At 45.8% G+C, this 14,878-nt stretch overlaps 1 protein-coding gene across 5 annotated transcripts in view; it reads left to right on the top strand.

The window, feature by feature from the left end:
- SLC7A1 (solute carrier family 7 member 1) overlaps positions 1-14,878 on the top strand; it is a 56,539-nt gene that overhangs the window by 11,936 nt on the left and 29,725 nt on the right. For all 5 annotated transcript variants that reach the window (XR_009964111.1, XM_062615094.1, XM_062615092.1 and 2 more), the window contains exons 2-7: positions 4,367-4,750; positions 6,491-6,649; positions 8,902-9,076; positions 11,170-11,294; positions 12,863-13,085; positions 13,891-14,030. Coding sequence is in view for 4 of the 5 variants with exons in the window: in XM_062615094.1 (XP_062471078.1) it covers positions 4,381-4,750; positions 6,491-6,649; positions 8,902-9,076; positions 11,170-11,294; positions 12,863-13,085; positions 13,891-14,030 (1,192 nt within the window). In the remaining variant the exon portion in view is untranslated. The remainder of the gene's footprint in view (positions 1-4,366; positions 4,751-6,490; positions 6,650-8,901; positions 9,077-11,169; positions 11,295-12,862; positions 13,086-13,890; positions 14,031-14,878) is intronic.

The raw sequence follows: 14,878 nt of genomic DNA on the forward strand, positions 1-14,878 counted from the left end.
TTAACACATTTCCTGTGGGTATCCTGTTCATAGTTGGCTGCAGTTTACGGCGAGGATTTCTTTGTTTTGTTTTGGAGGGCTTTTTTTTGTCTTTTCTGTAGCATTTTTTCTTGGTGCACAGCACTGGGATCCTCCCCGTTTCCTGGAGCTCCAGACTGAATGTAAACCACCACCACCGCCAGGCAGTGGTGGATGAGTTAGCCCAGTTACTGTGGTCTTTGTAGGACACAGATATTAGTGGAACCTCTGCATCACTCAGGTGGGAGTTAAGCAAAGCCTAGGGCTTGTATTGTCCTAGAAAGCACTGAAATTCATAGGAGATGCTCCAGTGCACTGCTCTCCATGTCACCTTGTCCCAGTTCAAAGTTTAGGACTGCCTTGTCCCTGCTTTGGGGAGGGGGCAGGTGTTCAGTGAAAGCAATCCTGGCTGACAGGATTGGGTAGAGTTGAAGAAACAGGTTTGGGTAGAGTTGGAGAAACTGTGTGAGTAAACCGACATGAATTCACATGGGTGAAGAGGTCTGTCCGCTTACTGAAGGGAGAAGGTAGTTTCCCTTCTCTGTGCGTGCTGGGAGTTCCCATGGTTCATCAAATGAGATTTTATAAGATTGGCCTGAAACCTGCCTTTCTTCATTAGTCTAAATCCATGTCTCTCAGGAGAATGTTTGAGTACTGTTGGTGGAGGAGAAAATTCCTGACACGGTGAGACTTGTAAATCCTCAGCCTTGTTCCTGCAGTTGTAATTACTTTCTCATAGTAGGGGAGTTAGCATAAGGCCAAGAGAAAGGGACTTAAGTTAGTGCTATGATTGGTGTCTTGGAAAGGTGAAGAGGATTTTTTATTTTGTAGTTAATGCTGTGGTGACATAGTTGAAGCATTGGATTTAAGAGCTTACTCAATTAGGTTTCTTAGCATGTATTTTCCCATCTTTACACTGGGTTTCAGCCAGAGCTGATGAAGTACCAGTCTCACTTGACCATACTATAAATTGCATTTAGTAATATTTTTGCCTAAACATTATTCTCAGCATACTATTGATGTTAGAGTGTGCTGTATACTACTGGCCCATTATTGGTATACAAGGCACTATTCATTGGAGAGTGAAAGCCTTACTCCAGCATTGCATCTAAATAAAAGAACCTTTATCCGTTTCCATAATTAATGAAGAAACGTTTTAAGGCCCTGCTGCCAAAGCTGGGCTAAATGCTGCAGTGTGAATATCAGGCTGGGTCTTCTTGGAGCTACAGGATGCAATCTGAGATGGAAGACGGCATCTAGTCCTACTCAAGTAGTGATTTTGGTGTCTGAAGCCAAATCTGGTTTGTAAAAGTGTGGTAGGCTGCTGTCAGCACCAGCTCTGTTACTCTGGCTTCGGTTGCCTGTCATCTTTGGTTGGAGTATGGCTCTGTAGGGACATTCAAAGCTTCTTGATGCATGTCACAAGTGTTGGGCTAGCTCCACTGGAGGCCCGTTCGAGATGAAGAACATATTCTTCTGTGTATGTGAATTAGGAGTGATCCAGCAGGTCCTATGGAAACATCCTACCTGTGGAGAGCATTGTATTATCCAGTTGCCCAATTCTGAGTGAGTATGATGAAGCTGGGATGTAGGTGGGATGGCAGAGTGTGGGCTGAGGAAAATGGCTGCAGTTAGTGGGAGCAGCACATAGGAGGGTTAGGGACAGGTAATCAGAAAGAACCGGGGCAGGATTTGGTGATCCAGCAAAGTGAAACTCCTGTCATAGGAAGTGGTGCCCATTGACTGGAGAAGAGCCAAGAGATAAGTGAGTTTACTTATGAGAGATGGGCAGATTCACTTGACAGTTTTATTTTATAAGAGGCACAGGGAAGCTGGCAGACTGTTGTGGCTTTTTCTACTTTTAGGGTTAAAAGGAAGAGTGATAGCTCTCCTTTATCTTGAGTAAAACTCTTGATGCAGTGCCACACCCCAGGTTGTTTAAGATAAGGACTGGTAGGTGGTGTGGTTTAAGCCCAGCAGTAAAACAGAGCCATGCAGTCACTCTGTCACTCCCCCTCTTCCCCCTGCCCCCTGCTCCTGGAGGGATGAGGAGGAGAATCGAAAGAATGTAACTTTCATGGGTTGAGTTAAGAACAGTCCAGTAACTAAGGTATAACACAAACCACTACTGCTACCACCAGTAATAATAATAAGGGAAATAAGAAGACAAGAGAATAAAACCGCTCACCGCCTGCTGACTGATACCCAGCCCGACCGAGCAGTGAGCTAGCCCTTCCGGTAACTGTCCCCAGTTTATATACCGGGCATGACGTGCTCTGGTATGGAATACCTCTTGGCTAGTTTGGGTCAGGTGTCCTGTCTCTGCTTCCTTCCGGCTTCCCCTTCTCCCTGGCAGAGCATGAGGATCAGTCCTTGGTCAGAGTAAACATTACTGAGCAACAACTAAAAACATGGTGTTATCAGCACTGTTCCCAGGCTGAAAGTCAAAACCACGGCACTGCACCAGCTACTAAGAAGGAGAAAAATGACTGCTACTGCTGAGCCCAGGACAGCAGGAAATTGCATGGGGCACAAAGGATGGAGAGAGGACTTGGAGAGGAAAACAGACATCAGTAAAGGACTGGGGCCCTTACCAGTTGCTCTTGGGATGCTTTTGTTGCTTCTTCTGATGGTTCCTCTTGATGCAACAAGTACAAGGGTGCTAATGGGATATACTGCTGCTCAGAGGGTGGTTCAGAGAACAGCTGCACACAGGACAAGGGACTGTCCATGTCTTTGGGGCTTAGATCCCTTTCCTTTGTAATACGAAGTCTAATGTTGTGACTCATCTCTAAAGATACATTGGTGTAATGACCCAAGTGGGGAAAGGCCATTCTTGGCACAGGATCATGTGTGTAAACACTGCCTAACAAAGCATTTGGCTGGAGAGTAGCAGAGTGTTGGTGGAGCTTTCCAACAGTGGAGTTAAGGCACCTGGAAATCTTGAAGGGAAGGTGTTATGTTACGCCATAGCTGCCTGTGACAACTGGGGCTAGACTCGGCAGTGTAAAAGGAAAGAACTCCTGCTGTGCTCATGGATTCAGGTGAGGAGGAGCCCTCTAGACGCTCTCTAAAGGCAAGGACAGTTCTGAAGCACCAAACTTAATTGTTTTCAGAAAGAGTAAGACAAAGCTTCTATACCTGTGCTGTGTGCAAGGACATAAATCCTAAAGGGGCAGACTCCCTAACAGCACTGATTCCACAGATGTCCTGGAGGAGATGACCCCCCTGCTGGCTGTCCTGGTTTGACTGACTGTAGCTTTTAACAGGTGCTGTTACTGTCTGCATCTACCTGTGCAGATGGTCCAGTTTGTAGGCTTGATGAGTTACCTAACAAAACCTTCCCTCGGTGTAGCACTGCAAGATATGTGTCTCATGGGAAGAGGGGCTCCAGAAGGATTTCTTAAGGGATCCCTCCACACAGAGGGATTTGCTTTTCCTGCTGCTAATCGCATCATAAAGTCCCAAGCAGGTGAGCTGCATATGAACTGCACGTGTGCTGATGCCGGCGCACATTGTTGCTTGGCTATGCCAGCGGGTCAATGCACAGGAATAGTGCAGTTCCTGAAGTGGGACCCTGCAGCGGTGCTGTTCTGGGTGGGACAGGGTTGTTCAGGGAGCCCTGCTGTGTTCTCCCTTCAGTTGTTGCTTGAGCCTTTGCTTGGTGTAACAGAGTTAAAACTCGATTCTGTGTGTCTGTTTTCCTGAATGATACCTGTTTCAGCCTGCACAGTTGGAGGCCACAGCAGCCTGTGCTACTGCCTGTGGCTACAGCTTGAGGAGGGGAAATGTCCTAGCAGGTCTGTTTGACTGCAGCTGGTGTCACTGACTGCAGTATGTGGTTGTGTTGTGTTCCAGGGACAGTAGTAGCACATGTGATGCCTTATTCTGGGATGTAATACTCCGTTCACCCTGAGACTTAAAAAATGTATGTCTCTTTTTAAAAGTACATCTCTCTCTTTCTACTTCTTTATACATTCCAGTCCAAGAGAGCTGCTCTGAAATCCAGAAGATGGGATTTGTGTTCTTGGCTTGCCCACTTGTCTGTGGACTGGGTGGTAGTGGAGCAGGGTAGGAGCTGGGGTGGAGTGCTGCGTCTTTCCTGGGATCGCACAGGCTTTGCAGTGTGACAGGGAGCAGGAAGCAGAAAACACTTTGGTTTTGTCTGTTTTAATTCTCTGTGCTAAGCCTAGGTGAAAAACCAAAGAAAACATTTTGCCATGTAAAAATGTGGAACTTGGGAAGCTTCATTTGTTGAAATGGAGCAGGGCTGTAGCAGTGTACCTGTGCAGTGATGCTGTTTTGTGGTATTCTGGTCCAGGTAATGATGGCAGCATCTTTCTTGCAGGCCCAGACACAAAGATGGAGTGCCAGAAAATCATCAATTTTGGAAACCAGCTTCTTCGCCGGAAAAACGTGGACTGCACTCGAGAAGACAGTCGGCTCTCGCGATGCCTCAACACGTTTGACTTAGTGGCTCTGGGTGTAGGCAGCACTTTGGGTGCAGGTGTCTATGTACTGGCTGGAGCCGTGGCACGGGAGAATGCGGGACCTGCCATCGTTATCTCCTTCTTGATTGCTGCCTTGGCTTCAGTGCTGGCTGGACTCTGCTATGGAGAATTTGGTGCTCGGGTTCCTAAGACGGGATCAGCTTATCTGTACAGCTACGTGACCGTGGGCGAGCTGTGGGCCTTCGTCACAGGGTGGAATTTAATCCTCTCCTATGTTATTGGTAAGTATAATGGGTGTGCTGTGAGGCCTTAGCTTTTGTCCAGGATGGCAGCATAGTTTGTAAGATCAGCCTTCTTTGGGTGCCCGTGTTACTCTTATCCTGGTGTCTGCTATGTTGGAAAAATGTCAGATTCCCTTCACTCCCTCAAGGCTGTTGGTTACAGAGTGTTCGGGATAAAGAGCTTACAGTTACATGGAACTGGCATCCAAGGAACTGGCATCTGATGTAATATGTGCAGGAGCTCATTGTTCCTGTCCTAGGACATGAAATATTAGAGCCAGGACAAAAGAAAAAAAAACAAAACCCAAACCCAAACAGCACTAAAGAAATAGTCTGTCTACCATAACTTGTGGAGTTTTTCAAGATAAAATTGATGGCTCTGATGTCCCGCCTCTTTAAAAGAATTCACACTGTGCACTTTGTATGAACAGAAGAGTCTGTTCTGCAGCTTGTTTTCCCACTGTTGCAAAGCTGGATTAGGGTGGAGAGTGTTCCCAGCTTTGCTGCAGGCATTGCCTACCACTGCTGTAGAGGCTGTAGCTGTAGCTGAGCACAGAGACTGACGTGATTGCCTGTGCTGGAGTTGAGACCTGAGCACCTGCCTGCAGGTGAGTGTGTCAGGACAAACTGTTCTAGATATAAGGTGGCCCCTGACTGCGTCCTCTGAGGAATTGCTCTGCAAACAAAACCAAACCAACCTCTTTTTTTAACTAGGTAATTACATACAGTAGTAATTATATCCTGCAATTAGATGCTGTTATATATAGTGTAATGTATTAGACTTCGGGAGTAACCATAGCTACTTTCACGCAGAAGAGGGAGAAGTTGGCTATTACCCAAACCTACTTATTTTACACAGTGCTGTCACTGTCTGGTGGTAGCTCTTCGTTGTTACTATTTCAGTTCTCTGAAATGACTCTTCTGGCCCAGACAATGTCCCGGTCTTGGTCATCCTGAGACCCCAGGTTCAGTCCTCACCCTTGCAAGCTGTGCGTGGTTTGGTGCTCTCAGGAGCCACAGCAAACAGCAGCCCCGGAGGGGTAAGTCTAAGCAGTTGCTGCAGGCAGTTGTACCGCTTGCTGGGATCATCACCACTGTCCTGCAGTGGGCTGACTTACACTCAGCTAACCTGTAAATTACATCTTTATCCCGCTTGGATGCTCTAGCTCTGGAGGCTGGAGCAGACCTGCTGGAGTGCAGAGCTTGTAGAGCTTGAGTGTTGTGATCCACACTCTGGTGCTCCAGTGTCGTGCTTCTGGAGGCCAGCTGGCTTCTGCAAGGTCCCTCTGCCTGAGCTGCAAGGACAGGCATCTGGGGTCCTGATCCAGAGTGCCCAGGGCTGCCAGGGCCTTTTGCCAGTGTGACAGTTGAACCTCTCTAGTGACAGAAATTACCAGGCCCGGGGGAAGTTCAGGGTGCTGGGGGTGTAAGGAAAAGGTCAGTCTAGGCAGTAGCAAAGGCAAAATTGGGGTTTACTAAGAAGCCAAACTGTAAGGATTCTTTTTATCTTGTCAGCTGAGCATGAGACCCATCACCTGTGTGTTTTACCACCAAGGCAGATGCCAGGCCTGAATACAGGCTGTGGGCTGGATCTGCAGAGGAAAGTTTGCTCCCAGCAGCTAGGAAGCACATGCAAGGTTGCTTTGGGGCCCCCATGGCAAAAAGCCTTGCGAGGTGACCCCAGTTTGGAACGTGTGCCAACCACAAAGGGTGATCTGCATCCTTTCTGTCCTCTGGCAGGAACCTCGAGTGTGGCCAGAGCCTGGAGTGCGACGTTTGATGAGATCATAGGCCGGCACCTTGAAGAGTTTTGCAAAAGATACATGAAGATGGATGCTCCTGGAGTGCTGGCAGAATACCCAGACATCTTTGCCGTGGTGATAATCACCATCCTAACAGGTAAAACCTCACAGGGGTCTGTGAGTCTTTGACTCCTTCCTCTGTCATTTCGTTGTTTGCTTTTGGACTTCGCATAGAGTCCTCATTTATTTTGGACAACATATTGAAGACTTTTTCTTTGGTACGTGTTTTGGATTGACCTATATAGTTGCTGTGGAGTTAACACAAGGCATAGCCTGTTTACAAGGTTTTTAATTAGAAGGGAGCATTCTCAATATTTTTTGAGCCACTTTTAAAACCTTCAATCAAATTTTATATAAGGAAGAAAAGAAAAGATGACTTGTTATCCTCAGTCAGGTATGGAAGTTTAATCCTTCCCTCCACAAATCCTATTACACAAGAATTCATTTAAGGAACCTTATTCCCCATTTGATAATCTGCCAATTTGCAGAGCATTGAGCCAGGAAAGTGGTGGTGGGGGGGGGGATGGGACTCAGTAACCATCTCATACTACTCTTTTGGTTTGGGTTCTTTTTGAAATATGTATAGGCTTCAGTTTGCAGCATTGGATGCAAGATTCTAGAGAAATAAATGTGTGACAAACACACAGGTCCCCTTTTTTCCTCTAAAAATGTGCCAAGGCTTTGGTCAGAATTTGAAAGTTTTGGAAAATTTTAAAATGAAAATCCTTCTGAACTAGTACCTCTGTTCCAACTGGATCTTGCAAAGCCGAATTTAGGCAAAGTTAAGAAATTATGCTTCTCATGTACCCCCTGTGGTTTCCAGAGCACAAAAGCTGCGGTGTCACCCCCACAAGGTTATCCCAGTATTTCCCACCCTGATCAAGATGAGCATCTCACATGTGGGCTCACAGGAACAGGCTTCATAAGCATGGGACGCTTTGACATCTGGGTTTGCATTTGGATCTAGGACTATATCAAGGACTACTGAAGTCAATAGCAGCCCTCTGTTTTCAGGGCTACATCTGAATTGGAGAGATTTTCCTCTTTGTTCATTTGTATATAATAGGAATTGCTTTGGTCTCAAGTTAGAATCTGGTCTTTCACCTCAGGTACTATTTACAAAATTTAGGACTCCTCACTTTAGCACTACCTAGGCATAAAATTATACAGATTGACAGTGGCTTTATTCCTCTGCATTGTGGAAATTCCCTGGATTTTAATAAATGCAAACCGTTCTTTTCTACAAAAGCTGCTGAATAAGCTTTAGTCCCAGTAATAAGCACTACAAGTTTATTTCTGTTTGCACTGTCCTGAACTTCAGATTTGTACAAGGTACTTTAAAAGTTTTCCTGGGCCAGGTACACAGTTCAGTCAAACTCTTCTCTGATGTGCCTGTCTCAGCTTATTTCCTATTTGAAAAGAAGGAAAGGTGAGTGCACAGGATGCTTCCCCTTGAAGTGCCTGCTGGAGTAGCAGTAAGGACACCCTATTGTGCTTCTCTTCTCCCTCAGGCCAGTGTGATTTTTTTTTTTTTTTTTTTTACCTTCTTCCTCAGCCACCTTCTTAGATTTGGCTTAAAAGCTTGGGTTCTCAAAAATCAAGACACCTGAAGAGCAAACACAAGTTACCAGAGCTGCTTGTTGTGAGAAGCCAACCTGTGCATCAGTGAGTTGCTGGTTATCAAAGCCTGTAAACGTGCTTTTCTTCGCATGGATGCTCTTAAGATCACAAGCTGAAATCCTGCTCTTGCTGAACTCACTGACAAAGCTCCTGCTGATTGATTGGAGTGGGAGCAAGATTCCCAAGATGCCACCTTCTGCTGTATCTTCAGCACTAGTAGTAGCTGTCCTCATGGATTCAGTCCCTGCCCATAGTTTCCCCTGCTTCTAGGGAAAGTGAACATTGTTCATAACTTGTGCATTTGGCCAAGACCTTAACTATAATGTTCTTTCACGAAAAACCATCTGGGTTGCTTCCACCAGGTCTCTGGGTGGAGCTGAGGCTGTGGCTAGCTGGCACAGCATGGTGCCATGAGGTGACTAGCACTGGCACTGAAAGCACTGGAAACAGCTTAGCTGTGTTTGCAAAGCACTTTACCAGGGGGATGTGCTACATAGGCATGGTGGGTGGGAAGATGTGTTAATCCCACAGTAGTAATGTCAGGGCTGAAGGCCTTGTCCTGCTTCTGAGTGAGTTAATCCTGACATACCTGAACTAATTGGCTTTGTGGAGAAATGAGGTGTGGTAAGTTGGGCAGAGCACAGCAGGAACAGCTCTGAGCTATCTCTTCAAGTCCCCAGTGCCTGCTGGTAGTGAAATACCTGACTGCTTATGCCATTTTTTCCCCAGGGCTTTTAATTTTTGGCGTGAAGGAATCTGCCCTGGTGAACAAAGTGTTCACCTGCATCAACATCCTTGTTCTTGGCTTCGTCATGGTCTCAGGCTTCGTGAAAGGGTCTATTAAAAACTGGCAGCTGACTGAACAGGACATTTACAACACCAGCCATGGCACTTATGGAGACAAGTAGGTTGGATCTTTTGTTCTCAGCTCTGAAATTGATAGGTTTACAAATGCAACTTTATAGGGGAGTTTGTGGAGTGATTTAGAAAACTGGTGAATGGGATGCTCCCTCCTTTGCCAAATGCCTTGGAAGCAAAGCTGGCTTCAGTGGGTGTGTTTGCTGAAAGCAATCTGTGCTGATGGGCTGAAATTGGGAGATAGGCTGAGTCAATGTGGGCCCTGCTGCAGGACTGACATTTCCAGCCTCATGACAAATACAGCATCCAAATTTGAGAGAAAAAGGTTTTTAGACAGCTTCTTACCCAAGGCTACACCAGGCTTTCCTGGTGCCTCAGTGAAGCCATGACTGGGTGTAGCTCTGTAGTTTCTTTGGACACTGGGGGAGTATCCTTGAGGCATTGTTAGACCTTTTGGAGACCTTGTTCCAGATGCTCCAGTAAAATCATAATATCACAGAATCAAAGAATAGTTTGTGTTGGAAGAGACCTTCAAAGATCATCTAGGCCAACTGCCCTGCAGTGAGCAGGGACATCTTCAACTAGATCAGGTTGCCCAGAACCACATCCAGTCTGGCCTTAAATGTCTCCAGGGTTGGCACATCCACCACCTCCCTATGCAATCTGTGCCAGTGTTTCATCATCCTCCTTGTAAGGAATTTCTTCCTCATGTACAGCCTGAAGGACAAGTTGCAGATTATTTTAATGAGTTACAGAAATCATATCACAAATCCAATTTAATGGTATTTTGCTACTTGGCCAAAATCCTGTCTTCTTATAAGGATCCTTCAAGGGTTGCCAGAGATACAAGGCTGTTCATTTTTTTCTTGAGACTGTACAACACAGAATGAGGGCTTTTAAATATCTCCACATACATCAACTCAGTCCTGGCTCAGTATCTAAACTCTTTATCTTGGCCTTCAAGGAAGCACAGCTTAGCAAAAACTGAAGACATTTATAAATGTTGCATTGGTCAAATTTAGCTTGTGTGAAGGCTGCTTATTGAACCTCTCTGCAAAATTCAACCTGCTGAACAGGCTTCTATAGGACAGGTCTCTCTTTCTTCTCTGCTATTCCCATGCAAGGAGCAATTAGTGCAGTAGCTTCAAAGTGTAACAGTAGCTCTTTGACCTGCAGCACTTACTATTTTTGTGAAACCTGTCTGGGGCTTACTTTACTTTATCATTATTTCTGGAGTAATCCACATTTGGGTTGTGCTGCTTCTGCAAGTAACAGGTCAGTTTACATCTAAGTCTCAGTGGAGCTTCTATGGGAGAGTTCAGATGCTTACACCTGATAAGACTTGCAGATTTGGGATTTACGTTAGTTGCCTTAATTCATCTTTATGAGGGCTTTTCCCTGAAAAAGTGACCTAAGTACTTGAACTGAAGGGTACGTTATACATGACTCAGCACAGGCACATGGATCTGGGGTCCTGATCCAGAGTGCGCTGGGACCAATATGTGTTTGCCTGTTGACTTTATTGAACTTTGAGGCTCAGCAAAGCATCAGGGATGTAGGCTTCCCTCTTCCCTCAGTGTCACCAGCATGTGGTACAAACTTGGCACAGGGAATTCTGAGGTTAAGAGTGGAGAATTGTGCACATTCTAGACAGTCACAATACCCTGTGTTGATCTCTGATATTTACTTACCTACACATTGTCTGGGTCCATCCTAGGTGAAAAGGGCATGGTTTACATGTTTCTCAGTCTTTAGCTTTCAGAATTGCATGTTGTGCTTTGTCAAAAGCTTATGTTTAAATGAGTGTATTACACACATGCAATGATATTAGGAGAGGAATTTTAATATGCATGCTGTTTTCTCCTTGTCTTAGCTATTTTTACCCAGCCCCCAAAACAGGTGGTGGGAACAAATCATGAAGCATTTTTATTCCATGCATCCTCCAGGCTGTTGCAGGCCAGTCCCAAGCTCAGCGCTGTGTAGGGCTGTAGTATTTTGCATGGTATTTGTATGCAAGCATATGAAAGGGAGAGTGTGTTCTTCTTAAGCCCAGCTTTACATTTTGTTATGAGATATATGAGTAGTTTTGTTACTCCCACCTAGACAGGATGACTTCTAACTCAGTGCCATGCCTTTTAGTCAAACACAGGAGGAAAAGCTCTACGGTGTTGGAGGGTTTATGCCCTATGGATTGAAAGGAGTCCTCTCAGGGGCAGCCACGTGTTTTTATGCTTTCGTGGGATTTGACTGTATTGCCACTACAGGTAAGAGGGAAGGTGTCTTCATTCCAGTTTTGAACCTGGTTGGTGGTAGGTTGGCTTTCAGTAAAGTTGCACAGCACAGGTAATGAGTAATTCAGGGTATTGCTTTCATCATCCCTCTGAACCTCAGCCCAAAATAGACTTTTGGCTCAGCTGTTCCTAATAGTCAAAGAGCTGAGTGTGTCCAAGTCCCTGGGTGCCTGAGTGTTGATTTTCAGCTGCTCTGGCAGGCAGCTAGACCATGTAATACACAAAATGAGCTTTCTCCCTCCTATGCCTGCAGGCTCCAATCTCATGGGTGGTCACTGGTGACACTGACCAGAAACAGAAAACATTACCAGTTAGGAAAACAGGGAAGGCTCAGGTTCACATGCCTTCTGTAACTGGTGAAGTTTGAATCTCTAACTCCAAGTGGTGCTTTAAACGACAGGTTATTCTTGAGTAGGGTTTTTCAGTGTGTTCAGGTGGAGAAGCTCTGCTGGCTTGGAGTATTTAAAGAGCCAAAGAAAGAGGGAGCCTCTGCAGAGTCATCTGCAGCCTAAAGCTGTGCCTCAAAGTTAGGAGTTTTTATGTCCAAAGGCTCTCTTTCTGAGAGAGAAGTCATCAGCATTGTCTTATTTTTCCTGGCTAAGAAGAATCTGAGTTCCCTGCAGAAAGGAAGGATTATCCTTAATTTCCCATTTGGCATGAACTGACTTACTTCGAAGCTGGAGCAGAGAGAGGAAGAGATTATCACAAAGACAGATAAAGCGGTGCTGCCTCTTACTCCAAGGAGCTTGAGAAGTGCTGACTCCATTACTCCAGCCAGCCCTAGAGCCTCTCCTTGTAGAAGAAACACATTCATTTGCCTTTGACTTCTAGGTGTATGGGTCTCTGCTTAGTGGTTTTTCATCCCGAAAAGCCAAACCTGAGGAGTTCTTGCTTTCAGAGAAGGGCAGCTCTGTTGAACAGGGAAGACTCAATTAACCAGTGCCTGAATTTTGATATTTTTTAAAAAACATTCATCCCAGCCTAGTTGGCAAAAAATCTTCCTTAAAAAAGTAAAGGAAGTCCTTTTTTAAGAGGTTTTTTCAAGGATCTGTGTGATTTCCAGGTGCTGTGCAAAGTCTGCCTCTCTCTTGAACTGGACACCTATAGTGTTGTGTTCCCTGTTTAGCAGTTCTGGTGGAGATGCTGACTGAAATGGTCACCCATAGATTTGCCCTACAGTAATTTCCTGTCCCATCATTTGTGATCCTTGAATACTTGGGACTGCACTATCAGTGGAATAGCAGGATTAATTGGAGGTAAAAATAATCCTTTTTGGGGAAAGGACTGTTTTTAATCCAGATTGTTTCTGGGCCTGAGTTTACAAGGTCTCCACAAATACTTGTCAGAAGGAGTGACAGGAGCAGCAGAAGTAGGAGCAAACAGGCTGGTTTGCCTAGTGGTTGGGGCAGGCCATCAGCAGTGGCACAGTCAAAACAACACCTTGTTGCCTGTGAAGCCTTGAAAGCCCTGGTCAGCATGCCTTAGGCTGGGAAAAAGTTCTTGCTCATTGTTTAGTTGATGTTTATATTTCTTTCTTCTAGGTGAGGAGGTAAAAAACCCTCAGAAGGCCATTCCTATTGGCATTGTGGCATCTCTGCTCATCTGCTTTGTGGCTTATTTTGGCGTGTCAGCTGCCCTGACGCTCATGATGCCTTACTACCAGCTGGATACCAATAGCCCTTTACCCAATGCCTTTAAATATGTGGGTTGGGATGGAGCCAATTATGCTGTGGCTGTTGGTTCTTTGTGTGCGCTATCTACGAGGTGAGACTGCTGTTTCTTTGTGCATCTGTCAAGGCAAACATGTATCTCCAGCTCCTTTAAAAAATGGGGCATGTCAGGGTTTTGCCTTCACTGTGTTCCGCTGCATCAAGAGAGCCAAAACCAGGGATGAAATTCGGACCTATTGACTTCAAAAGGACCAGGATTTCACCCTGTGATTTCAGAGTTGCACATGACCAGTATCACTTCAGAAACTCCCACCTGAGAAGCAGACCCAGCAGGTGCATCTCTGGAATATAAATATGGATAGAGTGACTAAGTCATGGAGGCAACTCCACAGTGCAATCACGGTTTGCCTGCAAGACATCCTGGCCTGCTGAGTAGAGAGCAGGCTTGTGTCAGGTAGTGAAAGGTGCATCTTCTGGAGTGTATGGAGCTCACCACATCCAGTTTGTCTGCGGGACAGCTATCTGGATGGGTGGCAGGGCAGGCTGTAGGCAGATATGTCATGTTCTGTGCTCTGGAAGCTATTGTTTCAGATAAATTTAGACATATTCAGTTAGGTAAGCAACTCACAGAGGCTCACAGAAGTTACAGCTTTTTTGCTACCTGAAAGCCAGGCTGTTTTCATGCCCCACTGCTTGTTTAAGTATCCAGATTCTTAGAGCTGCACCTCAGTTGCCAGCTATCAGTAACAGTGCAGGGGGAGCCCTTGAAGAAGAAGCTTAAGTGAAGGAAAGCCACCTGTTCTATATTTGTACTGCCATAAACTTGCTTTCATTTGTGTGCCTGTGCTCCCCAGGAGGTGATGATATAAGTAGATCATTTCCCCTTTCTTTGTCCTTAGTCTCCTTGGCTCCATGTTTCCAATGCCTCGAATAATTTATGCTATGGCAGAAGATGGACTTCTTTTTAAATTTTTGGCTAAAGTCAATGAGAAAAGAAAAACTCCAATAATTGCAACAGTGACTTCAGGAATCATTGCAGGTAATGTCCAAAGACTTGTGCAAATGTGTGGAAAGGGCACATAAGCTCTTCACAGGAGCAGTTTAGGTCCGCCTGACTCTAGCCCACTTACTAGTTGGATATATTGCACAGCATGACATCCCAGAGAGTGTCCTGGGTTTCCAGGGCATGCACTGGAGGGGCTGGGTGAGCATGAATAGCTGTCCCTCTTTCTCAGAGCTTATTGTTGCCATCCCATCTCATGCCAAGAATTGCTGTTATCTGCTCCCTGGGTGCTCTGCTGGCCTTAAAAATAATTAACCCCCTGCAACATGGCAGTCAGGGTGCCCAGCATCCTTGTGGCTGCTGGCCTGGCATGGTTGAAGACACTGCACTGCCTGTGGGTAGCAGCTCGGCAGAAGATGCCAGAGCAGCCGGAGACAGGCAGATGGTCCCAGTGGCACTGGTATTTGTTAATCAGTTAGTCTCAGCTGGCAGCCGTTCTGTTCTTCCCTCTCACAGCCCTCAGGAATATGGGAATTAAACCTCCCAGATGGCAAGGATGAGCAGCTTACCCTCTTCTTGCAGCTTCCTTACGATGCCTGCAAATGCAGGATTAGACATTGATACAAGAACTTGCCACCTTTGGAGGGGAGTGCTGCTAGACTGCCATCGTGAGCTCTGAGCTCGTATGACTGGTGGTGTCACCTCTATGTCTGACTGTGCCGTCTGTCCTCCGCTCACTTGTTTCTCCTTCTGAAGGCCTTTATACAAAGTTCTGTACAACCAGGGGTTGCCTGCTAAAGGTGTGTAAGCGCCATAAGGTAATCCTTGAGGGATGGTAGTCTATGCCTTTGTCTGGAAATTCCATAATAGTCATGGTACCTCAA

Source organism: Pezoporus occidentalis, unplaced genomic scaffold, assembly GCF_034315485.1.
Source record: "Pezoporus occidentalis ecotype Australia unplaced genomic scaffold, CSIRO_AGI_Poc_V1 ctg18, whole genome shotgun sequence".
Lineage (NCBI taxonomy): Eukaryota > Metazoa > Chordata > Aves > Psittaciformes > Psittacidae > Pezoporus > Pezoporus occidentalis.